The following is a 25,341-nucleotide window of genomic DNA, read 5'->3' on the forward strand; positions in this document are numbered from 1 at the left end:
CCCCTCCTTGTCTTGGCACGCCTAGAAACACTTGTGTACAGGCGCGTTATAAATGCCATATTATATCATATCATATCATATCATATCATATCAAAGAGCAAATCCATGGCCATGTCCCAATCCCTGTGAAAGTCAACAGAGTTTCGCACCAAGGTGATGAAGTGGTCGAAGTGTACGAAAAGAAGTAGGGAAACTATGGGGCTCATTCTGAGTCGGGCGGTCCAGTAAAAAAGTGCCATGAATGGGGATCAACACCGCTCTGCCGGCACCCATAATCCAGCGCCCATGCCACAGGACCGGGTGCCGGAAACGGCATCACATTTGCTGGTATCCTGGCGGCTCTATTGCCAGGATACCGGCAGGGTAGGCATGAGGCCCTAAAAGTAAAACCTAATTTTTAAAAAAAGTAGAGGACCACCTCTCCCAACTGCTCTCGACCACTGAGATAATAGATTCAGGATCCACATAGACTCAGACCTGAAATACTCATGCTGCAGTCTTCTCGAGGAAGAAAATGAATGAAAGTTGGTTGATATAAACCCACTATCATATTGTTGGAAGAAGACCTCTTAGTGGGGTTTTTTGTTTTGCAAAACTCTGATTTGGGTTTGACTGCAGGGTAAATCGATCAAGAAAGGGTTCATCACCAGTGTCTCAATGTGTGTGCAAAACCTCCTTGAAAAGTAGTTAGACCTGTGAGTAACTCGTGATATCAAAAGGAGAGTCACAAACAAGAGATGCAAGTTCACCAGATGTATTTATAACTTTGCAAGGGGATGGAGACTTCCTAACTGGACCTCAATCTAAAGTGGGAGTAAACTCGACCATAACATAAAAGTAAAACAGTCCTAGTCAGTACAGTCAAAACAAAAGGTTCTAAACCTAATGCCTGCCCTAATTCGAATACAAAAAGGTGCAAGGGATATGTACACAAAATAAAAAGGATGGTGTTCTCCACAAAAGGATCAGGATGGCAAGGGGTTTGAAGCACTGATGAATCCCTTCCCCACAATTTCACCTTTGGACAATGGGATTCGAGGGCATAAGGCCTTAGGCAGCACAGTTTTTCCCAGTGAGTCACGCTCTGGCTTACTTGGGCGAGTCAACAGAATTTTCAGACTTCTTTCATAATCAAATGTTAGTTTGGATTTTCCAAAAACAAAGGTTGCACATTTTTTCCACAAATAGACTTCTTGGTCTTGAAACAAAAACCTTAATAGTCACAATCTTTCATAAAGGTCTCAGGGATAACCTTCCCCAAGCTTTCTTGGTCAAAGTCTTTTGAGACGGCATAGGTTTGGCTTCCAACTAGGCCTGACCATTTCGACAACCGTTACCTTTACTTTCTCCCAGTGCTTTCTGGTACATGTAGTTGCAAGACTATGGGCTTCTCTCTTTCGGGCTCGAGCCACTCACAATACTACTGGTTTCCTTCAATCGGGCTCAGACCTTCAGTACCTTTTCCACAGTTCACACAAGCCTCCCACAGTTGGCCTAGGGCTTGAAAAGCCTTCCTCCAGCTCACACAAGCTCCCCTCGATCGGGCGCAAGCTTCAATCCACGTTATTTACTATTTCCAACAATCCCTTTGGCCTTGGGACTTTGTATAGTCAGGCATGTTACTACAGAGACTTTCGACAGTGCTGTATCCAACAGCAGAACCTCTCTGTGTACATTTTATCACACTGTCTCTTTAAAGCGTTGATCTTTATTTACTCGCAGTTTCAGTATTACGCGCAACCTTGTCTTGTTACAGTTACTTTCACGCAAAAACAACTGGGCCTTTGTTCTTCTCATTTGTCAACTCACTGGCTGTGTTTTAATATTGTTCGTGTGTCCGAGTTCAAGGTTCTTTTACTCGTAGCTTTATCGAACCTCCCCAATTCAGTCATTCACTGGGAGGGAAGCAGGCTTCTAAGGTTCCCCAGAAGGACGACTTCCAGGTTGGGTTATCAGCTGCTTGTTGCAAGTGCGGTTCTTTTGCAGGGCTTTCTTGAGATTTTTCTACAGCTCTTAAAGTCCTCTGGTTTCCTGCCCTCCAATCACGCTTTCGCATCAGCTCCTGAAGTCTGGTCCTTTTCGCTCCCTGCCTCGCTCAGCTGTTACCACAACAAAAAACATTTCTCTGGACGTCAAGTCCCACAATGCAGCGTTCTTATTTCACTCCCCAAAAACAGCATTCTGGTGGTTAGGGGAGCTGCAGGATTTTAAATGGATGTTTCCTGCGGTCAGGCTCTCACTACCTGCCCCTCAAAGGCCTGGGCTTTAGTATCTTCCCCAGGGCATGCGCTCTGGTTTGGGCACTGCCAGGTAACCCCCAGCTGCCCGTGGTCGGCTCCCTGGAGCCACCACTCCCTCGCCACAGGACAGCCTCCCCTGTACTCACAGGCCCAATGTCCTTGTAGTCCTTCCAGGCTCTCCAGGGTTCCTCCAGCTGGTGTTTTCTCCTTCTGGCCGCTGTGTTTCCTCCAGCATCCCCAGCTCGCTCAGTGTGCTTGTGAGCTCCGCCTTTTATACTGGCTGGGTGGTTTAACAGGAGTCAGGTATGAGTGGTTGCCCAGCCCTGCCTGACTCTGCCTGCCCTTGTTAACGGGACAAAATGGCGACTGCCCATAGGAATCCATGGTACATTGTTTCCTATGGGTAATCTTCATGGCTCTGACTTGCCACTTCTTCTCAGTGGTTTTGGGAAAGAGCAGTGGGGAGGAATGATGGTAGTTGTTGGGTTTCCGAGTGATTGTAGGGAAAGGAGAAAATAATACTATCAGGAGAAGGGGAACAATCTTGTTGTAAAACATGGGGTGATGCGTTTACTCTCCGTTTCCTGGTTTTCCTATGCCTCCATGTGATCTTGTTACCAGTGGGAATTGGGGAGGGGGGTGACAGGATACGCTGTATAATGATGTATCACAGTGGAAGGAATGTAGGGTAGGGAGGTATTAAGGAAAGGGGGAACCATGTCTTACCTTGAGACTCCTCCCTTTCTTTTCCACTCCCCGGGTCCGGACTCAACAGCAACGACCCCTCCCTAGACGCCTCAGAAGAGGATACTTAGGGGGTTGATAGGGAATAGCCCTTGGGTTTTTCACAGACCACAACATAGGAGGTGGGTATGTCTTGTGCAAAGAGCCAACAGAATGCCACAGAAAAGAGGCTGGCAGCAGTGTGTGGTAGACAGTGAGACATATAGAAGAACATTTGCACAGAAGAACAAGTTACTTACCAACTGGTAACGTTCTTTCGACTGGATGTTCCTCCAACACATTGCACATCTTGGAAATTACATGTCAAAGATGTGGAATGCGTTAGAGGACACCATCCATTCAAACATTGTGTTCATGACAGGTTTCTGAAACACAAGAGGCCTGAAGAGAGGTTCAGTGCCAATATCCCAAAAAGAAAAAACTATTTCATTGCCATGAGGGAAGAGGTAAAAACAATGAGTTGCACCCCAGCCTGCCAGCCTAAAGATTTCTCGGCTCTGCACTTATTTGCCCTGAGAGGAGAGTCAATCTGTTGAATGATGGGAAATATGCAGAACAAACATTGTAGTAGACTTCATTTCATGTATGATGCAATATGTTTCGATCTGTGATACTGGTTAACATATGGATCCCACTAACATGGTGCTGTTAATGCTTGAACATGTCATGCTGTCTGTGTGTGTGTGTGTGTGTGTTTTTGCGATAAAGTTAAAAAAAACAAAAAAACGAGTTGCAGAAGAGTCATGGTTTTATTTAAAGAATGGAAGCTGTACAATGGATGGTCTACCAGTTGCTGTGCAGAAGCCAATAATAACGGTTTGCCTATGGTAGTTCATTAATGTGTAGTCCTGGATAAAGGTATCAGGTAATAATGTTACCATGAAAATAGACGTCAGGTTGGTGACTTTAAAAAAAAAACCAATGCATTAATGATGCACCCTCCAGGCTATCTAACGCTTTCCCCAAATATTCTAGGACTGGCGGTCATACTATATAATTATACACCTCCTAGAATATTTGGGGAAAGATTTTTGGTAGCCAGGAAAAAGTCGCCAGAACCCGATGACTTTTTCACAGCAACATTATTACATGGCTCCCCAGATAGACATAATTTACTTACCATTCGGGAAACGTGAACTATTTTGGTAATAGCCAAGTTTAAGTGTGATCCATCCTCGATCTGAAAGCAGCCTATCATAAAGTCCAGCTTCAACCAAATTTAGCTAAGTTGACTGCTTTCATTATGTCAGAAGTATAACACCAATATGACAGAATGTCTTTAGGACTAGTATCCCTGACTGAAGTATTCCATTATGCAATGTACATAATGGCATGCATGGTGTCCATTTCATCTACTAGGACATACCCCAGAACATGAAACCGGGCTGAAGAGTATTTTGGGGGTTCAGGGGTGCACAAAAGTGTCTCAACTCTTAATCAGGAGAAATAACCATCTGATAACTATATACAGTACCCAAATAGGTACAGCATCAAGGACACAGGAACAGCACATGTTGGTACTTGTAGTATACGTAAATTAGCAAAGGTTGCCACCCCTCAATAATGCCACAAAGTAACATGAGCCTTGGACATACAAATTCAATAAGCAATTGTCATACACGATATCAACAATGAATTGACATGCAGACACAAACTGCACTTACTCTCCTTGGAAATGGTTGATCAAGAATTATGACACAGTTATTGTTGGGGTTCCCCCACCCCCAACTGTGCAAATTAGTAATTTACCTTCACTAAAAGTGACCAAGGAAACTGGTCACAGGCAACTAATTAATTATCTTGAAAACACACCAGGGAGCGTGGTGAATCTGGGAAATGTGTTCCTTCTTCGCAAGGGGGGAGCCCCCCTCTTTGAGGCTAGGGAGGTGAGCCCGCTCAGCAAAACACTCACTAGGGGTTTGGGAAAGTGGAACCTCACTGGAAGCGACACCCACCTACATTCATATCCGGAACACTGATAAAGAATACCCTGTTTGCCTACATCGGAATAGAAATGGCTGATGTTTCAGTTGATCCGCATTCAAAACACATGAACATTACTTCGATTGGATTGTGTCCTCCCACGTATTCCATATATTTGATATATTCGTTTCCAGCTTGCTGGCCTCGGAATGTTTTTTTCAGTAGGGGGCGCTGTGCGTCGATGTCTCTCGGAGGCCTCCGTATCGGCGTCAACGTCATCATAGGTATATAAATGTCCATTGCTCAGTTCTGTTTTTCCTCGCTTTGTAAGTCTCGGAAACGTAATGCTTTGTTCCTCAGTGAATCAAAAAGTGAGTTGTCGACCTCGGCAAAACAAACTTCTCGAGAGCGCCATGAATCCTCCAGTAGAGAAAAAGCCTCTTCGACCATAAGACCTCGACCTTACCTTCGAAGTCCAAAACTGCATCATCGACGACTTCGTCGAAGGAGAAATTACCGACGTTCGCACCTGAGGCATCGGAGTCTCCTTCGAGAACGTTGAGACCAGCGTCGACCCCACCGAAGAAAATCCCAAATCCCTGGACAACATTGAGGCCAATCTCGAGTACATTGACGCCTTTCACGATTACATAGAGACCTATGACGTCTACCTCGACGATTTTGATTCTTTCTCAGCCAGTGATGACTAATATAGCCCCCCTCATCACTTGAGATGGGGTTCACACCTCTTCCACGCTCTGATTATTTCAGGGCTTTATCTTCCATATACGAAGAAGGGGAAGACTCAGACTCAGAAAGGCCCTTTGGTCTACAACCTACAAGACCTTCTCTACCATTTATACCAGGAGAGGTCAGGCGAAAGGATCTGCAAGAGTCCTAACAGGAGACCAGTGGTATTGATACCTCTCCAGATGTGGACTTTAGTAAACCGGAGCCTGGTGACCAGATAGAAGGAAATTATATGTTACTTATGAACAGGGTAATGGAGTACATGGGTTGGACGACACCCACTTTTGACCAAGATGACCTAATGGACATTTTACATAAGGGACCTCAAGAAGACCCTATAGTTCCCTTCCATACAGCCTTGCAGAAAAAAGTAACCACAAATTGGGAGACTCCAGAAGTAATTCCTGCAGTCAGTAAAAAACTGTGAAAAATATAAGACATTGGCTACAGACCCTCCTTATTTATCTAAATACCCGACTCCAGAGAGTCTAGTAGTGTAAGCTGCAACTTCATCAGGCAGACAATCAGCATACCCCACAATACCGCAGGATCGTGACGACAAGAAATTTGACGCTATGGCCAAGAAGGTCTTCTCGGCATTCAGCATGGCTCTTAAGTTTGCTAACGCCATTTGCACGCGGGCAAGATTCAGTCACACCCTTTGGGAGTGTGCTTCAATGGCGGCTGACCACCTCCACGAAGGAGAGGAGAGAGACAGTTTCTTGAACATGATCAAGGACGGGAGGGATGCGATGTGCGAGTCCCTCCAAACCAGTCTCGACTGTTGACAGCTTCAGCAGAGCCATGGCGGCTAGTACCACAATCCGCAGATTTGTGTGGTTGCAGAAATCTGCCTTTGCTCCCAATGTGCAATCCAGACTTCTGAATATGCCCTTTGACGGCACCCATCTATTTGGTAAAAAAGCTGATGACAGTTTGTAGAAGTTGCAAACTTCCAAAGCGGCAGCCAAATCCCGCTTTTACTCCAGTTTCGAAAAAGGCAGAGGACAGCCAGCTCAAAGGGGCCAGAGACTATTCACGCATGGTGGACGCAGCAAAGGTACCAAGTCTGCATCTGCAGGTGCTGCCTTGCCTTCAGCATCTGCTTCAGCCACTCCAAAACCCCTCTGAGGTCTTACTACACAAGACACCAGTAGGAGGCAGGTTAACTCAACATCTGACAGAATGGCAGGCTATTACTTCAGATGCTTGGGCATTGGCAACAGCTGCCCAAGGTTACTGCCTGCCTTTCCTACACACTCCTCAGTCATCCACTGAGGAACAACTCTTTGACCTGCTCCTTATGGAGGAGATTTTGGACCTGCTAGAGAAAGGTGCTATGGAACTGGTACCTGTAGCAGAGAGGACAAGGGTTGGTACTCCCCATATTTCCTGATTCCGAAAAAGGACGGAGGAACGAGACCCATCTTGGACTTACGAGAATTGAACAAATTCCTCAGGAAAGACAAGTTCAAGATGGTAACCCTTACCCAGTTCCTTCAGGCCCTCCAACTTCAAGATTGGTTGGTATCTTTGGACCTTCAGGATGCTTACTTTCATGTGCCAATCCACCTCAAACACAGAAAGTACCCGAGTTTCGCCATTGCCAGCTCTCACGATCAATTTCGGGTTCTGCCATTTGGGCTGACCTCTGCCCTGAGGGTTTTCACCAAGCTAATGGCGGATGTGGCAGCAAGTCTTAGGACGGGAGGGATTCATATCTACCCCACCTGGACGACTGGTTGATTAGAGCAATGTACCCGGAACAAGTTCGAGATCATCTGGATTATTTTTTCCACTTCCTCCACGAGCTGGGTTTTGCCCTCAACTTCAAGAAGTGCCATATAATACCATCACAGAAACTCCACTTTATTGGAGCAGTCCTGAACACATCCCAGGGAAAAGCCTCGCCACCAGAGGTGAGGACTCAAGATATTCTACAGATGGTGACCAGATTTAAAAATACCCAGCATCTGCCGGCCTTTGACTTTTTGAGGTTACTCGGCCTCATGGCATCCTGCATTTTTCTAGTGCCAGAGGCTCGACTGAGAATGAGGTCTCTTCAGTGGGCTTTAAGGACCCAATGGTTGCAATTCTTAGGAAAGATGTCAGAACTCCTACAAATTCTGAACAGAGTCGCACAGGACCTTCAGTGGTTGGCCTGTCGGGAGAACATCTTGAAATGAGAACGGTCTTGGCAACCAAGGCCGGAGAGAACAGTCGTGAAGGACGCCTTACTCACGGGTTGAGGAGCCCATGCCAACGATTTGACCATCAGCGGTTGTCGGTCTCCATCGAGGTCCAAACTACACATCAACCTATTAGAGCTGAGAGCAATCAGGCTAGCACTGAAAGCTTTCCTGCCATCAGTACAGGGAGAAAGAATTCTGATAACGATGGACAACACAGTGGCCATGCACTACCTCAACAAAAGAGGAGGCGTAGGGTCACTGCCACTGTGCAGCGAGGAAATGCAGCTCTGGTTCTGGGCAATTCGAGAAGGAATTGCTCCATCGGCAGTTCACCTGGTCGGACAGAAAAACGCAGCGGCAGACACTCTGAGCAGGCAGACCACATTCTCCCACGAGTGGGAACTAGCTCAGGAAGTCCTTCAATAGATCTTCACACTTTGGGGAACCCCTCAGGTGGATCTGTTTGCAACGAGTCAACAGGAAATGCAAACGGTACTGCTCCAGGGAATTTCCCCCGAGAGGAGCTCTAGGAGATTCTTTGGTGGTGGACTGGGCGTTTCCGCTTCTATACGCATTTCCTCCAGTCCCCGTCATTCCTCACGTAATAAGGAGGTTGAGAAGATTCTGGTAAACCATGATCCTAATTGCCCCGGACTGGGCCAGGAGAACATGGTACCCGGATCTTCTAGACATGTCCATCTGTCCTCCGTTTCGTCTTCCACAAAGAGAGTATCTTCTCTCACGAGAGGTGGGTCAGGTTCTCCATCCGGATATCAGAACTCTCAACCTTCAGGCATGGTTTCTGAAAGGCTGAGATACAAAGACTGGGGCCTCCCGGATGACGTAATGGAGGTGTTCCTTTTTGGCCAGAAGGCCAGCAATCAAATCACTATACCAGTGCCGTTGGAACAAACTCTGGAGCTGGCGTAGAGATAAGAATATTGACCCTTTTTCATGCAACACACCAACAGTATTATCTTTCCTACCACACTTAGCAAATTTAGGGCTACAAGTCGGCACAATTAATTTATTTTTATTTTTAAATGTTTTTATTGGCATTTACGTTTAAACATAGCATCATTACAATCATGATGTGGGTCGAGACTTGTGTTACAAGTCTGTTATGCCATATAGGGCATGAATAACTTTAAACAGTAAACAGGTAAACAAATAACAATGGTAACTTTGACTGTCCTTCTATCCTCTGAGTTACTGTGCTCCTTGCTTCATTGTCGAACCCCAGCCTCTGCTCTATTTGTCTCTGTTCGCTCTTCGTGGAACGTGGTGGGGGAGAGTGTTCATGGATTAAGCTGTCATGCAAAGTGCGAGGGGTAGGATTCAGGGGGGATTGTAGCTTGTTGAAAAAATCATGTCTCTCAGAAGGGTCTTCCAGGCCTCTAGGGTAGTGCTCGAGTCGTCCCCACCCCGGTTGTTCCACTCCTCCCAGGCTCTAGTTTCTGCCGCCGTCCATCTTTCCATCTCCTTGATCCAGGGTTTGTACCTGGGGCTCCGTGGCGATTTCCAGGCCATGGCGATCGTTCTTTTTGTGAGCACACATGCTATGTCCATGAGCTTCACCAGGTGTTTGATTTTACTCAGTCTCGGGTGGGTGCCTAAGAGGCACTCTTTAGGTGTCCAATCATATGCCTCCAGGCCTGCTTTCCTACAGATCTGTTCAATGGCGAACCAAAGTTTCTGCGACTTAGGGCAGGTCCAAAACATGTGGATCATGTCGGCCTGGTCGGAGGGGCACCATGTGCATGTCGGACTGGATCGGTCGCTGAATGTGGATATTCTATGTGGGGTCATGTAGGTCCTGTATAGGACATTGAGCTGAATTAGCCTGAATCTAGCGTTCCTTGACACCTCCTTCGGGTACGATAGGGCTCTCGACCATTCTCCCTCTGTGATTTCAGTCCCCAAGTCGGACTCCCACCTCTCTCAGACGTGCACTTCTTGGGTTGGGCCTGTCATTTATTTGGGTGTATAACCTCGATGTCGGTTTCCAGCCATTGCTAACACCGTAGATCTCCTGTACAAGGGCGTGTGTCAGGTTCCTCGGGCCACATACTCCATTTCTCTTTGGCAATGTGCTTCACCTTTTGATACCATAAGAATTGGCCCGAGGAGAGTCCGTCTTTCCCCTGCAGTGATTCAAAGTCTCTGAATAGCCCCTCCTCGAACATATCTCCCCACGTGTAGAGGCCAAAGTTCTCCCATCTCCTCACTGTTGATAAGTCGCCAGGGGCTTTGCATACGTCTGCTAGGATGGGAATCTCAGGTGAGTATGAGTGTTGTAGCCCAAGCATAGAGCTGACCTTTTTCCATACCTGTCGCCCCATCTGGACGATCATGGGCAAGTTAGGAGGCCCAATTCTGGTGTTCCATATTAGTTCTTTTGGATGCATGGGTGAGGTTAATTGGCGGAGAAGGTTCGTTTCGGCTGTGGGCTCGTCACATAGCCACTTAGCGACATGGGACAATTGTGCCGCTAGATAATATCTTTGGAAATCGGGTAGCTGAATACCACCTGTGGCATAGGGTAGTGTAAGAATGTTACAAGTCGGCACAATTAAGGGTTATCTCGCCGCGCTATCAATTTTGAAACGCACGACTGAGGAACCCTCAGATGCCTTTAGTAATTCAATTTCTGAAAGGGTTGCATAAGGTCTACCCTCCAAATCCTTTTCAAGTTTCTAAAATGTCTAATGGGCACTCCCTTTGAACCCCTCCATTCCTGCCTATTAAGATTATTCACTCTCTAAACAGTTTTCTAGTGGCTATAACTTCTGCCAGAGGAGTGAGCAAACTACAAGCTTTATCTTGCAAACCTTCACATACTATTTTCCACAAGGATAAAGTAGTTCTTCAAGTGAAGCCTAATTTCCTCCCAAAGGTTGTGTCAGAATTTCATATTACGCAGAAAATATTACCTTCATTCTACCCTCCTCCTCATTCTGGAAAGAGGAGGAAAGATTGCACAGACTTGATCCAAAGCGTGCTTTGAGTTTCTACATCAGCAGACTTGCAAGACTTATGCAAGCAGACCAATTGTTTGTGAGGTATGCAGGACATAAATTAGGCCTAGCCATCACCAAACAAACCATCTCAAGATGGATAATTTTAACTATCCTAGAATGCTATAAATTGGCACATCTGAGGGCTCATTCAACCAGGGGTATCACAGCTTCGTCAGATCTCCAGAGGAGAGTTCCAATAAAAGACATCTATGCAGCTGCCACATGGTCGTCTGCACATACCTTTACCAGATTCTATAGTCTAGACTCCACTAGCCAAGAAACTAAATTTGGAAAAACTGTATTGCTCTCTGTGCACACTTAAACCATACTAATTTTTACTTCCGCCTCCTGTACACATTACTGCTTTGGGAGTCTATCAAAGATAAGGAATACGTGGCAGGACAAAATCCATTCGAAGAACAAGTTACTTACCAACTGTAACTTTCTTTCGACTTGATGTTCCTCCCACGTATTCCTCATCGCCCCTCCCATCCTTCCCAGCAGTAGAACTTCCCTTGTAGTTGCAGCCTACGCTCCCGCAACGGTACTAACCATCTCATCCTGGACAAACATAGCACTTCAAAACGGAACTGAGCAACTCACGCTGCCGCAACTATTTATACCTAGGATGACATTGACGCCGATACGGAGGCCTCCAAGGGACATTGACTCGAGGGACATCGATGCGCAGCGCCCTCTATCAAAAATAAATGTCTGAGGCCATTAAGCTGGAAATGAGTATATCAAAGATAAGGAATACGTGGGAGGAACATCCAGTCGAAAAGAACGTTACAGTTGGAAAGTCATTTGTTCTTCCCTAATGTTGGCTCAAGGTACTGCTGGAATCTTCATGAACTCAGCAGCTGATGAAGAACAACATGCTCCTTTTAAGTACGGCAGCAAGAATAAAGAGACAAAGAACGTTGAATGCAGAGAGAAGAATCCTATGCAGAGGCGAGCCTCTGACTTGATAATGTCATGGAGGGGCAGAGTCAAAATACACTGCAGAGCTGGCAGTGGCATGGAGGAACCAAGAGACTAGAGAGAGACACAGGAGGCCATCACTGCAAAGGGCGATAATGCTGAGATAGAGATGGAGATGGAAGGAATAACCTCTTACCTGGTGGCGTGGCCACACTGCAGCCATGGTGGGCCTGGGACCCACGGACAGACGCCAAGACCAGCAGGAACAGAAGAACGAATGCTACTCTCTCATGTCAAGGACCACTAAGTGCAGTGACCAACAGGAAACAGGGAGCAAATCCTTACAAGATGGTGATGCCGAAGAGGGGAGTGAATGGCAATGTCCCTGCTGAGGCGCCACTAAACTGGAGCACACCCGACGACAGTAAAGGTACCAGGTTTGCCCAGGGCAGAGGGAGGCAAGTGGAACAAAGCGAGAAGAGAGAAAATGACAAGAAGGGTTTACAGGAGCCCTAGAATTATGACTGGTGAAGATTACAGTTGCCAAAGATACAACCAAAAAACTTAAACAAGTCAGAGAGCCTGAGGAGTCTGGAGAACCCTAGAGAATAAAGTGACATTTTTAAACCTGTGGCAAGAAGGGCACCTGCTGGGTTCAATCAGTTTGTCCAAGACATAACACTAGTGGAAAGGAAATGACCAAGTTGGTAGAGAAGGACTAGGCGAATCATTTGTCCACTAAAAGAACTTGAGACATTTCATTGGTATAAAAAGACTTTCAACTTTTCTTGAGGAGCCGAAAGAGTGATGAAAACATTTCTTTGGTGAATTGTGAAGAATTTTGTTTTGAACTGTGACCAATTGCCCTGAGAGAGATCCAAGTAACATTGGCCAGAGAAAGCCTGAGCTGAGAGGCTATTCTGGCTTATTTTTAGTTTTTATTTTCCTGAAGTGGTAGGGCCAGATCGTGGATAGGTTTTTGAACTGTGGACTCACTTTGTTTTGACATACAACAAGCATCTTTATTTTAGTTTATAGGCAGAAAAATCCCTCTTAGCGATAAGGACAGAGAGGCATTTTTCCAATTAATTTAAACAAAACACCCTTGATATGAAGTCCTCGCGTCTGGCTCCTTCTTCTGGTTCGCCACAGGAGGCCCAAACTATGTGCTGGACATATTTCATTAAACAGGATTAGAAGAATGGACCCATGGTACACATTGTGCAAAGATGCATTCAAAAACTGAAGTGTTTTGCACATCATTTAAAAAAAAAAATTGATCAGTAGAGTAGGGTTCAATCAAATTAAAACAGCAATTATGTAATCAATGTCTTGAGATTTAACTATTTGTAGTAAAATACTTGTACACAAAAAACTAGCGATACACACACCATTGTAATATAAATGTGACTATTAGGTCTTTTAGGACAGATTAGTTGACTATTCCCTATATGGAAAAGTTTGACTATTTTGGAGTAACTTTTAATCAGGATTTATCAAAGGTTGGCCATATTTCTAAACAGCACCTTACAATGAAAACATGGTGTATATATACATACCAAAAACAAAGAGGTGATGGCTGGAAGGTTTAGACTGAATCTTAACCACTGGCATTGCTCGGGGCAACCCTCCAGACCATCGTTCTTCGCCTGCCAAGCCATTACAGAAGGGGAAAGACCATATGCAAATCAGGCTTGGCCCCACCCCAAAAGGGGAAGTCCAGCCCGAACTGCTAGGTCACATCCCTTCTGCACGAGACCACAAGCATCCCCAAACATGTTTCACCCTTGTTGGGGATCATCAGTGAGGAGTAGCTTGGGTCTCTAGGCCCAGCAGGCACGGGACCCACGTCTGGGCATACCCGTCCCACTCGGGGTGACAAAGCAAAAACAAAGAGGTGATGGCTGGAAGGTTTAGACTGAATCTTAACCACTGGCATTGCTCGGGGCAACCCTCCAGACCATCGTTCTTCGCCTGCCAAGCCATTACAGAAGGGGAAAGACCATATGCAAATCAGGCTTGTCCCCACCCCAAAAGGGGAAGTCCAGCCCGAACTGCTAGGTCACATCCCTTCTGCACGAGACCACAAGCATCCCCAAACATGTTTCACCCTTGTTGGGGATCATCAGTGAGGAGTAGCTTGGGTCTCTAGGCCCAGCAGGCACGGGACCCACGTCTGGGCATACCCGTCCCACTCGGGGTGACAAAGCAAAAACAAAGAGGTGATGGCTGGAAGGTTTAGACTGAATCTTAACCACTGGCATTGCTCGGGGCAACCCTCCAGACCATCGTTCTTCGCCTGCCAAGCCATTACAGAAGGGGAAAGACCATATGCAAATCAGGCTTGGCCCCACCCCAAAAGGGGAAGTCCAGCCCGAACTGCTAGGTCACATCCCTTCTGCACGAGACCACAAGCATCCCCAAACATGTTTCACCCTTGTTGGGGATCATCAGTGAGGAGTAGCTTGGGTCTCTAGGCTTTGTCACCCCGAGTGGGACGGGTATGCCCAGACGTGGGTCCCGTGCCTGCTGGGCCTAGAGACCCAAGCTACTCCTCACTGATGAGCCCCAACAAGGGTGAAACATGTTTGGGGATGCTTGTGGTCTCGTGCAGAAGGGATGTGACCAAGCAGTTCGGGCTGGACTGCCCCTTTTGGGGTGGGACCAAGCCTGATTTGCATATGGTCTTTCCCCTTCTGTAATGGCTTGGCAGGCGAAGAACGGTGGTCTGGAGGGTTGCCCAGAGCAATGCCAGTGGTTAAGATTCATTCTAAACCTTCCAGCCATCACCTCTTTGTTTTTGCTTTGTCACCCCGAGTGGGACGGGTATGCCCAGACGTGGGTCCCGTGCCTGCTGGGCCTAGAGACCCAAGCTACTCCTCACTGATGAGCCCCAACAAGGGTGAAACATGTTTGGGGATGCTTGTGGTCTCGTGCAGAAGGGATGTGACCAAGCAGTTCGGGCTGGACTGCCCCTTTTGGGGTGGGACCAAGCCTGATTTGCATATGGTCTTTCCCCTTCTGTAATGGCTTGGCAGGCGAAGAACGGTGGTCTGGAGGGTTGCCCAGAGCAATGCCAGTGGTTAAGATTCATTCTAAACCTTCCAGCCATCACCTCTTTGTTTTTGCTTTGTCACCCCGAGTGGGACGGGTATGCCCAGACGTGGGTCCCGTGCCTGCTGGGCCTAGAGACCCAAGCTACTCCTCACTGATGAGCCCCAACAAGGGTGAAACATGTTTGGGGATGCTTGTGGTCTCGTGCAGAAGGGATGTGACCAAGCAGTTCGGGCTGGACTGCCCCTTTTGGGGTGGGACCAAGCCTGATTTGCATATGGTCTTTCCCCTTCTGTAATGGCTTGGCAGGCGAAGAACGGTGGTCTGGAGGGTTGCCCAGAGCAATGCCAGTGGTTAAGATTCATTCTAAACCTTCCAGCCATCACCTCTTTGTTTTTGTATATATACATACACCTTTAGCAAGAAAATTACGGTTTCGTAATCGGCTGATTTGCTTCAATCAGCCCTGAATTTCTCTGCTCCTAAAAAGCTGGGTCTTGAATAATTTTTTCATTGCACAGATTGACTTGTTTACAAAATGTTGGGGAAGAAGAATACAAAGCTAACTGTGATGAATCCTGCCAAGACATCACAAATTTCCAGCCTAAGGTCCCCTCCCATGTGACCAGGGAAAGGCAGCTGTACCTGATCCTAACCTTGGTGTGGTATCAGCACGGAGGATCAAATAGGAAGGGGAGGTTGTTAATGGAAAGTGGTGACAGTCAGGAGAGACCCTGTGTTCATCCTCTTCGTAGGATGAGGTTATCCTAGTGCCTGAATATTTAATAGCATGTTGTCACAGGAGGGCTCCCCCCTCCAAACTTAATCAATGTATGTAAGGGTCATGGAGTTAGTTTTACTACTTCTAGTAGTTACGATTTAGATTATAAACCCATAAAACACCATCACTTCCTTTGAAATCTTCCCTTAAATATATAGCTTATAAATCACCCAAACAGATTGGATTAAATAAGCTCTTAGAACCGAGACGAGGAAGAGGGGTCCAGAGTTACCCGACTGTGATGAACGGTCTAGTTGTAGTAATAACCCACAACTGAGCGGGACCTTTAAACATTTAAAGGACTTTCACGTGCAGGCTAAAGAAGCAGCAGGGAGAAGCATGAACTGGAGTTGCCGCTATGCTGACAGCAGGATGCCGTGCAGAAAACATGGCAGAAGTCATGAGTCCTGGTTTATGCAGAGGACACTCAGCGGGAAGCGGTATTGAGGCCAGCTGCCCAGAGGGAGGGAGAAGCCATCTCTGTCCTTTGACCTGCTCCGGTGTAAGGTTTGCACCGGAGATCGTACGGAACTGTGAAAGCTCTATTGACGGTCAGCGTGAGCAATGGCAGACTGGCAGTAGCTGCCAACGCGGAGGAAATCCTGACAATCGAAGAAGCAGTACTGGCTAGTCAGAAGGAGGAGGCCAGGATATACCAGTGAGTTGGCCTGATGCAGATGACCCCGGGGCGCTCCGAAGGAGACTGCTAGGTAGCAATAAACTTTTTGAATACTGAACATTTTAATGAAAGCAAACTGGGTGCAAATCTCCTATTAAGAGATAACAAATGGGGGAATATTGTAACCCGTATTGGCATAGCCAAAAATAATAAAGCAAAGTGAATTCAACTTTCTTAAAGAGGGATATCCAATAAGGGAATGCTGTAACCCGCATTGCCAAAGAGGGATATCCAAGCAGTGCCATGGCCAGAGAAAGCTGAAAGGCACAGAGGCAATCTGAATAGGATGTTTTCAAAACAAGATACCCAGTTGGAGAAAGTTGTAAACTACATTGCCAAACATCCAAAAGGTTGTGTAGATAGAAGCCAGATACAGCAGGAGCAAAGACCTCCTTGTAAAAGGGATCAAGGATGAGAGAACTGCAACCCGCATTGACTATGGCAAACAGATCAATGTAAGAATCATTGTCCTCTGGTGCAATATATTTGTGAAAGAAGCTATAAGCCAATTGTGTTCTAGGTCAAAAGACTAAATCAAGAAGCATGTGTTGGTTCAACTCTTTCCATTGAGGATTCAAGTGTGGAAAGTTTGGAACAAGCCTTACCACAGAATACAATTTGTAGATGTGGGAGTTTTATCCTGGCAGGTGAGTAAACCAGAAAAGGGACGCATAGTGGTTAGTCCTGGCAGGCGAGTGGACCAGGAAGAAGATCACCGTGAATGTTGTAGAAGTTTGTGGTGGAATAGAGGTGACAATTCCACCACCGTGTTTTGATGAACTGTTGTATAACCATTCTGACTAAAGTATATCTTTTTTAGCTGAACTATCCTGACTGAAGTGTTACTTATGAAGGAGCAATCAGAGGTGGTAAAAAGTGATTGATCTTCAGAGAAAAGAACAGTTACATTTGACTTTGGATTTGATGTGTGTAGAGAAAGTGTTTTGATTTGCCAAGCAGGATTTTGTAGAAACTTTAACAACTGATGTTAAGTGTGAAAAACCCTTTGGAAATAAGATAGTCACTTTGCCAAGTGAAGGCCATGCAGAATGAGAAGAACTTTGCATTCAATCTTGACCGGAACGTGGCTAGTGAAAAGAATTTCCTGAAATTGAACTTTGGTTTGAACAATCCTGAATTGATCCAGGGGAAGGTCACGGGGATTCCTGTTTATAACGTTTATGTTTGAATTTATATGTTATTTTGTGAAGTTTAAACAACCAAATAATTCCTGTATGATTTTCTTGTACATATTAGTGCGAGGGCCAGAAACCTTTGGACATACGGTCATTTTCCTTTAGCCTTAGTTTGTTAGGTAGGGAAATCCCTGGTAGGGTAGGGAAAGATAGGTGTTTGCCTCACCCCTTTTAATTTAATAAAATGGCGACTAATGAGAAAACTATACCTATGTGTCCGTCTCGCATTTTGGACCCTTCACATAACCCAGTTGTTATTAAGAACACTATTGACAAATGGTTGCATACCATCCCATGGTTATCCCATGTTAAAATTGAATTTGCTTTAGTGATTGTGAACTTTCCATTGACAATCATTCTGCACCAATCACTTTAGAGAAAACTAACCTACTGAATATTAAGCTCACAATAAAATATGCATTTTTATATTATCGTGAGGATTGAGAAATAAAGAAGTTGTCAAACAGGTCACTTGCACAGATTACAAACCCAGCAGGTTGGTAAAATTATTTGAATTGGTGTTCTTAATGTGGTGCTAGCTAAATTGATTAGAATCTATGGAGTTTTGTCCTTTTTGTTCCACTATTACTGAATGTAGTATGTATTTCTTTTGATCACAGTATAGAGATCTTGGGAAGAAAATGTTAATAATTATCATAAAAGAACTTATATTTACCCAGTGCCGTCCAGCTTTGATATTTTAATTACTTGCCTCAACTCTTCGTTACACTTGGGCAGCTTTTTAATATGTACGATCAGCTCTTAGTATGGGTAATAACTACTACTGTAACAACTGCAAGCCCTTTTCACAGTCTTCAAGTTGCTTTCTTTCATATCCTCTATTTATGAGTCTATAGATTTGCATATAGCTTCATCTTGTGTACACGTGCGTTATAAATGACATATCATATCTTCATAAACACTCTTTGTACTACTAGACGACCGGGAAAAGGGCTTGGAACAACAGCGAAGCCCTTCTAGGATCAAATAGAAATGAACACCATCCTAAGGAGCAAAGAATTGTGTGCATACGTATTTTCAGTAAATGATCCTATAAAATCAAAAACTGTATAAAACGAAATTGGAAAATTCTTAACAGTGGCAATTGATTTTTTCAAGCACCCATTTTTTCTGTCAAGAAAAGTACCACTATAAGGGCTCTAGTGATCAAGAATGATATACAATCTAAACCACACCCTATACAAATAATTACTTGGAACCAATTGGGGGGCCTTGAAGATGTGATTGGCCATATGCTGGATGTGTGATATGGATTCAGACTATTTCCACAAAGGAAGTTGAGACAGGTTAAATAAACCTTGGAAACTTCAGAAGTTGTCCAACTGTAATACTAAAATGGTAATCTACACAATTACCTGTCTGTGTGGACTTCAATGTAATGGGCAGACAGAGAGCGCAGTCAGTAGGATGATTGAGCACAAAAGCGGTCTATGTAAATATACCCTTTCAGCTCGACTGAAACATTTCGATGAGAAGCAACATCAGCCAGATGATTTTAAATGGGTTGTAATAAAACAGCTAACTGGTTCTACAACCAAAAAAGGGAGAACATCAGTCTCAAGATTGGAAAAGAAAAATTTTTGGAACACGCAGTGAGATAGTAGGGCTAAATGAGAAAGTGGAATGTGAAAATTTGATTACTAGATAATCTCTACTTTTTTTGTTTTCATCATGAGCTCCATAAAGTAATTCACCCCTTTATGTAGCCTTTTAGTAGAAATATGATAAGAGTACGTGTTAGAAGTTTTAGATGAAAGCTTTGGTGCTTTTAAGACACAATTACATTTTATGCAATTGCTATTTTTATTTTGCAGCTGTTAGTCCTATAAAACGACACATCCCAGTTGTTTGTAGTTCATGAAGATGTCATTACAGAGGAGTACGTCCCCTAAGAGGCAGACACAAATAAGCATTGCTAATTCTCATGTTCTAATTCACACAATTTGAATTGGACAAATATAAGACATTGTTGTTTTTTTACACAGTAAACTTTTTTTTTATAGAGCAAGAGAGGTGGGTCAAATGCAGTATGCGAGTCTGATACAACTATAAATCCCATGTAGTTTGTAGTTTTGAAGGCAGTCACAGCCGAGTATGTTCCTTTTAAGAAAAACGCATATGGGCATGGAGAACCCTCGTTTACTGAGTACACAGGCGCGAGGAACAGAAAGGCAGGTTAGTGTTTGCAGAACAAATTATGAGTTCTAAATGTATGTTCGTTTACTTTCTAATGAGTTTTCAGAGATTAAAAAGTAATATTATCTTGCAGCATAACATTAACCACAGACAATGGAGGCTAATTAGCTGTTTAGACTGAAAAAGGGAACCGCGCTTTCTCCAAAAGGTGAATTTTTGTCTTTTAAATGGAGATTGAGGTGTGAACTACAGCCAAACAAGTAAGATTAATGGGTTTTCTTGGTATATTTTTCTTTTTTAGAAATGTGTTGAATGAACCTACTAAGAAGGTCATAGAAACGCATATTCTGACAACTGGATTTTCTTTGGACTAGGTATGAAAAGGGATTAATGCTGTTCCAATTACTATACGCATAGAATAGTTTGTTAATAGAAACCAAAGTCAACCTCTGTTGGTTTTCATGCTTCTGAAGGAAAATCAATAGGAAATGTGGAGAAGAGTGAAAAATGTCTGCCAATTAACCCATGCAGCCCAAGATTGGGAGTTTTTATTAAGGAAATGTGTCTATATAATTAATGAGAGACAGTACATGAGTTGAAAAACAGAACGAGATGGGGCCTCATTAGAAGTGACCCGGTCCGGAAATAAAGGTGCTGGTAACTTTGTTCGGACCGGGTCACTTCGAGCCTGCCGGCAGGGGCACTGAACAACCGGCAGGCCTGACCTGCCGGTAGTTCAGGCTCCTACCGGCAGGTTTTTCACTGTTAACGGTGCTGGTGCTTCAGTGTTCCCATTCCCATGGAGTCCTATGTAACTCCATGGAAATGGGAACTTACCGTACCACTGTCTTGCCTATGATATCCCGGTAGCCCCGGGATGTCAAGTGGCAGAAACGGTAATACGAGGTTGCCGGCAACCCGCCGGTGGCACTGGCGGGTTGCCAGCAACCTCGTAATGAGGCCCATCATGTTTACCCCCAATGAAAGTCCAAATCTTTGGAGGACAATACAAGGACGGAAACGTGCACATGTCGGAGTCTTCTTGTCTGTGCTGTCTAGACAAATTTTGTAACAACGTTGAGTGGAGTGCAAATTGATTTTTTAGATTCTATTCACTATGTTTTTTTTGGGTGTTTTCTATTTTTTGTTTCTTTAATTGTTTGGGATGAGTATTTTATTTACATAGTTTTAATTTCTTATATATCTTGTATAATACAGAAATAATGTTCATATATTTGGTATAAAGTAAAAATATTTTTTCATATTTAAAACTTTTTTGCATTCTTTTAGAGGTTGAGAACAATAGGGATCGACTTTGGTTGGATCTGCAGTTTTTGCTGTTCATGTTAGACTAAGAAGAGCTAGAAAATAGATGACTCAAAGGAAAAATGCTGAACCGTAAGAATGTCGAGATTTTCTACTTGTATTGATAGGCAAGCAAACACTGCTTATGACATACACCAGGTGGCAAATATCAGCAGAACAAAAACATTTCAAATCACAAGATCCCCAGTTTTCGATGAATTTATAAAGGGGCACTTTATAACCAGGCAGACAAATGTTCAAAATGTGGCAATAGCCTCCATCATGACTGTACAATGAAATTACGGCCAAAATTCAATTTCAATAAAATAAGTAAACAAAGGGTACACTTGATTAAAGGACAGCTCCAACTCACTTGTAAGCCTGGCTGCTCCCAGAACAATGGAACTGAGCCACGTATTTGTATGAATGAAGAAACAGTGTCCTCTAAATAGATCACCTAGAAAAAAATAGAATAATTAAAAGCAATCATATTTCATCAGCATTTGTCCGGTATGTACTTTGATTCAATTATGCCCATGTGCACCTGCATACATTAATATACTAGCAAAGCCTGCATAACATTATGACTGTGTAAACAATTTATAACATGTTCTCTCAGTGTTCGTCTTACCTAGACATTCATTTACCATGAAAAACATGTTACCTACCTTTGGTAATGTTCTTTCTGATGGACATGACCACGTTCCTTGCATAGATTCCTCATCTTTTGATAATACACCGGCAGTCGGAGAATCTTTCCAGGAACTTTGTTGCCACCACTGAGCATCATGCAGCAACGAGACATAACACTCAAGTTGTCAGTGTCAATCCTGGCAAGAGAAATGATGTCTCACCAAGTATATACTGAGCTGTATGTGGCCCTATTGACACTTTTCACCCAGACACAGATGCAACAGAACAATGAGATTCCCACAAAAGATACAGATTCAAAGCAGTTTTCAGTGAGGGATAATTGGAAGAGTTTATGGGGAATCTGTGGGTGGAAGAACATCCATCGGAAATAACATAAGCAAAGGGAATTAAGTTGTTTTTCAAATGGTTGCCTGCCTCCAACAGATTAGTCTCATAAGACTCCCAACCGGGTGCGGAGAAAGAAGGAAGATGGGCACATTGTGAATACTTAATCGTGCATCAGGAGGTTCTAAAGGAACAAATATTTGACTTGAGCATCTTCTCATGCCGGTGAAACAAGGCAGTAGTGCTTCAGTAAGGTATGTAAGACAGTCTAGGTCAATGCCTAATGTATATCTTGAAATTATACTGCTCTGTACAGGGTGATGCTTGGCCACTTATTCAATGTGCTCTTGAACACCCAGATACCTGGTTTGCACCAAGTCATAACAGGTTTTAATGCAGAGCAGTATATACCAAAAGATTATCTATTTCGAGACTTGGTTCTCCTCCCTGGGCCAACAAAGCCAACACACAGTTTGTCAGAATGGCAAAATGATTTTGTACAGCTTGTACAGCTTAGACGCCAAAGCACACTGGATTCTATCTGTGAAAAGTATCTATCGTGTTGGAAAGAGGATGAGGAAAGAAATCTCTTAAATGAATCTTTGGTAATCAAATATGCACCACTACCATTGGTAGAAAAAAAAATGTTTTCATTAGAAAATGGTAGAAAAGGGGGCAACACAGAAAAAAGTTCAGAGACCTTCATGAGAAAGTAGCAGCCACCAAAAAGCTACGTTCCGAGTTAGCAGACTTAAAGGGCAAAAACATGAAGACTCAAAGGTGAAAACAGATAAAGGTCCCAATTGGGAGAGACAAAAGGAGGAGGAGGAAAGGAATTTTCTGGGCCTATTACAGATGACAAAAGTTGGAATGGGAAAATAAGACCCTTAAATAGGTCTGCTTTCGCGCGCCTTGCTCCTTTCCCAATAGATCGGTCTAAGTAATCATGCTTGCCCTGTGTTCGAAATCTTGACATATAAAAGGAGTATAAAGCTCCCCAGATAGAGGGGATAACTTTGCAGTTGAATTTGAGGTTGTCTTTGTTTTTTCAGCAAGTGATATGCCTTGCTGCCAATCTAAACGCCAGTAAAAAACATATGCAGGAATATCCTCTATACAACTTGGGCAAATACAAAAGTCTGCAATCAAGAATGCCACCCCGCTACCAAACACCCTGTTATACAATATTTTGTATCTAGTCGAGTTGTTAACAACTGCTTGACAACTTCCTTATCAACAGAGGGCAGGTATTTCTCTGTGCCACTAGTGGGATCTCAAATGATATATGTATATCTGGCCAGCATGCCGGTAACGGTCACCAACCTCAAGGCCAGACTTCCTGAAGTAAAAAATTTCAAACATTCTTGGGCTAGTGTTGTTTGAAATGAACTGGATGGAAAGCCATGGGACCAGTGGCCACAATGGAGGGCTAAATGAAAATACACAATGGTGTGGAATGGCCAGAGTGGAATATCGGATCACTGGGACTTATTTTAGGCATCGGTTTGGAGACACACCTTGAGAGGAATACTGCTCAAGGATAACCATGAGAGAACGTGTCCTGCTGTTTGTTTAAACTGCTAGTAATCTTGGTAGTCTACCATATCTGCCAGTACCTGCACAGAGAATCAGCCCCTGCGCAGATTGTAGAACCTGCACTTGTGCAGCCAGGATTACTAGCAGTTTAAACAAACAGCAGGATTAGAACCTTTGAGGCACTCGATCAGCGAACCACTGCCATTAAAGCACAGAATTCTGCAACTATGTAACCATTCAACAACCAGTTGTCCAACTGAATTTCGTGTGTCTACACCTTGTACAAAACCATGGATCCCAGAAACCATCCGACCAAACCCAAGCAGGGGACAACATATTGAATCCACCTTACCTTGATAAATACCCTTAGGTCGAAACAAGTGTTGGCTGTTCTGTTCCTTCGCGAATTAACTTGTGCGGTGATCACTATTTTCCTGGAGTTGGTCTTTAAAATTTGAAAGCCGCGCATCAGCGCACATGTTGGAAAGAGTGTTGACAAGTGCTGCTACAGTATAGCAGTCCAGCGAGGACAGTGGAGACTGGCGTTAGTGGCGAGTTTGTTCCTCCGACGGTCACTATTTTGATTAGTGAGATTGCCGCTTGCCCCTCATCATTTAACTAGAAAGCCAAAAGATGCTGGCAAAACTACATAGTTACCAACTCTGCAATAGACAGCGGCATGCAAAACCCATATTACTCTGAAGGAACACAAAACGCTCCAATAGATCATCTGTTGTGTTATCTGCTGTATTGGTGGCAGCTATTGGACCCAGGAAAAGGACTTTATTGATTAATCTGTATGGCCCACCTGGTGGTACGTACACAGCACAAATACAATCATGTATACATGGAATACTAACTGAATGGAACACTCAATACCCTAAGGCAGAAATAGTAGTTGCCGGGGATTTTAATTTTTATTGTGGCTGTGTTGATCATGTTGAATTGATGACTTTGGGAGAGTATGAGAGGGATGGGTCGACTTTAGAGGGCTTTGATTTGCCCAATACTGGTTTCTAAGGTCGTCAACAGAGGGATAATGGTAGTCTGTGTTGTAGAGTTTCTTGAGAAATATTATTTGATTTATATCAATCCTTCCTTGAAGGACTGCACTCTTGGATACAATGCTAGGACACATGTAAAATCGTCCACAAGTGTGAATTATATATTTTTGGGTTATAATGAAAGGAAACTGATTAAGAGTTTCGAGGGACAGTTCATTACATTTAGTGATCATGTCACTCTATGATTGACTCGGGGAGGGAGGAAGGTAAAGAAGAACTTTACTATTAAAAGAAGATATCTTATATAAAAGTGAATGTGCAAGGAAACTGCATCATGTGGACGGCTGTAAATGTAGATATATTTAATGATGCGTTGAGTCAAAACAAGGACTTCTATTGTGCATTGAGGAGGAGTCAAGATCCAGATATTCTACCCACTATTGATGAAATAATTAAAAGATCCACTTTGAATAGCAAGATGATAAGACTTAATGGCAAATCAGCAGAGCTGCCGTTTGAGTTTAAAATAAATCACGAAAAGTAAATATTGCGTGCCACTATTTGAAAAACTAAATAATCTAAGGATATTAGTTATAAAGTAAAGAGGCAAAGAGTGGCACATATACAATTAAACTATTAAAAAAACTGGCTTAAATCATAGAAGTATGATCTTAACAACACAAATTAGAAGGTACTTTTTGGTATATGAAGAACAAATGATAACAGAACGTTTTAGCACCTCTACCGTATGCACTTGTCGGAAGACACCCACATCCAAGATGTCCATGTCCCCAACGGCTACATCATCCAACACAGATATCGACCAAACAAGGCGAGCGGAGGCCTCGCAGTTGTCCA

General features: G+C 44.0%; 1 protein-coding gene across 1 annotated transcript in view; it reads right to left on the reverse strand.

The window, feature by feature from the left end:
- SYNJ1 (synaptojanin 1) overlaps positions 1 to 25,341 on the reverse strand; it is a 1,805,713-nt gene that overhangs the window by 1,417,674 nt on the left and 362,698 nt on the right. Inside the window, exon 6 of the mRNA XM_069636346.1 lies at positions 21,339 to 21,422. Within this exon, the coding sequence (XP_069492447.1) occupies positions 21,339 to 21,422 (84 nt within the window). The remainder of the gene's footprint in view (positions 1 to 21,338; positions 21,423 to 25,341) is intronic.

The sequence above is a fragment of the Ambystoma mexicanum genome, chromosome 7p, assembly GCF_040938575.1.
Source record: "Ambystoma mexicanum isolate Mex_15411 chromosome 7p, UKY_AmexF1_1, whole genome shotgun sequence".
Lineage (NCBI taxonomy): Eukaryota > Metazoa > Chordata > Amphibia > Caudata > Ambystomatidae > Ambystoma > Ambystoma mexicanum.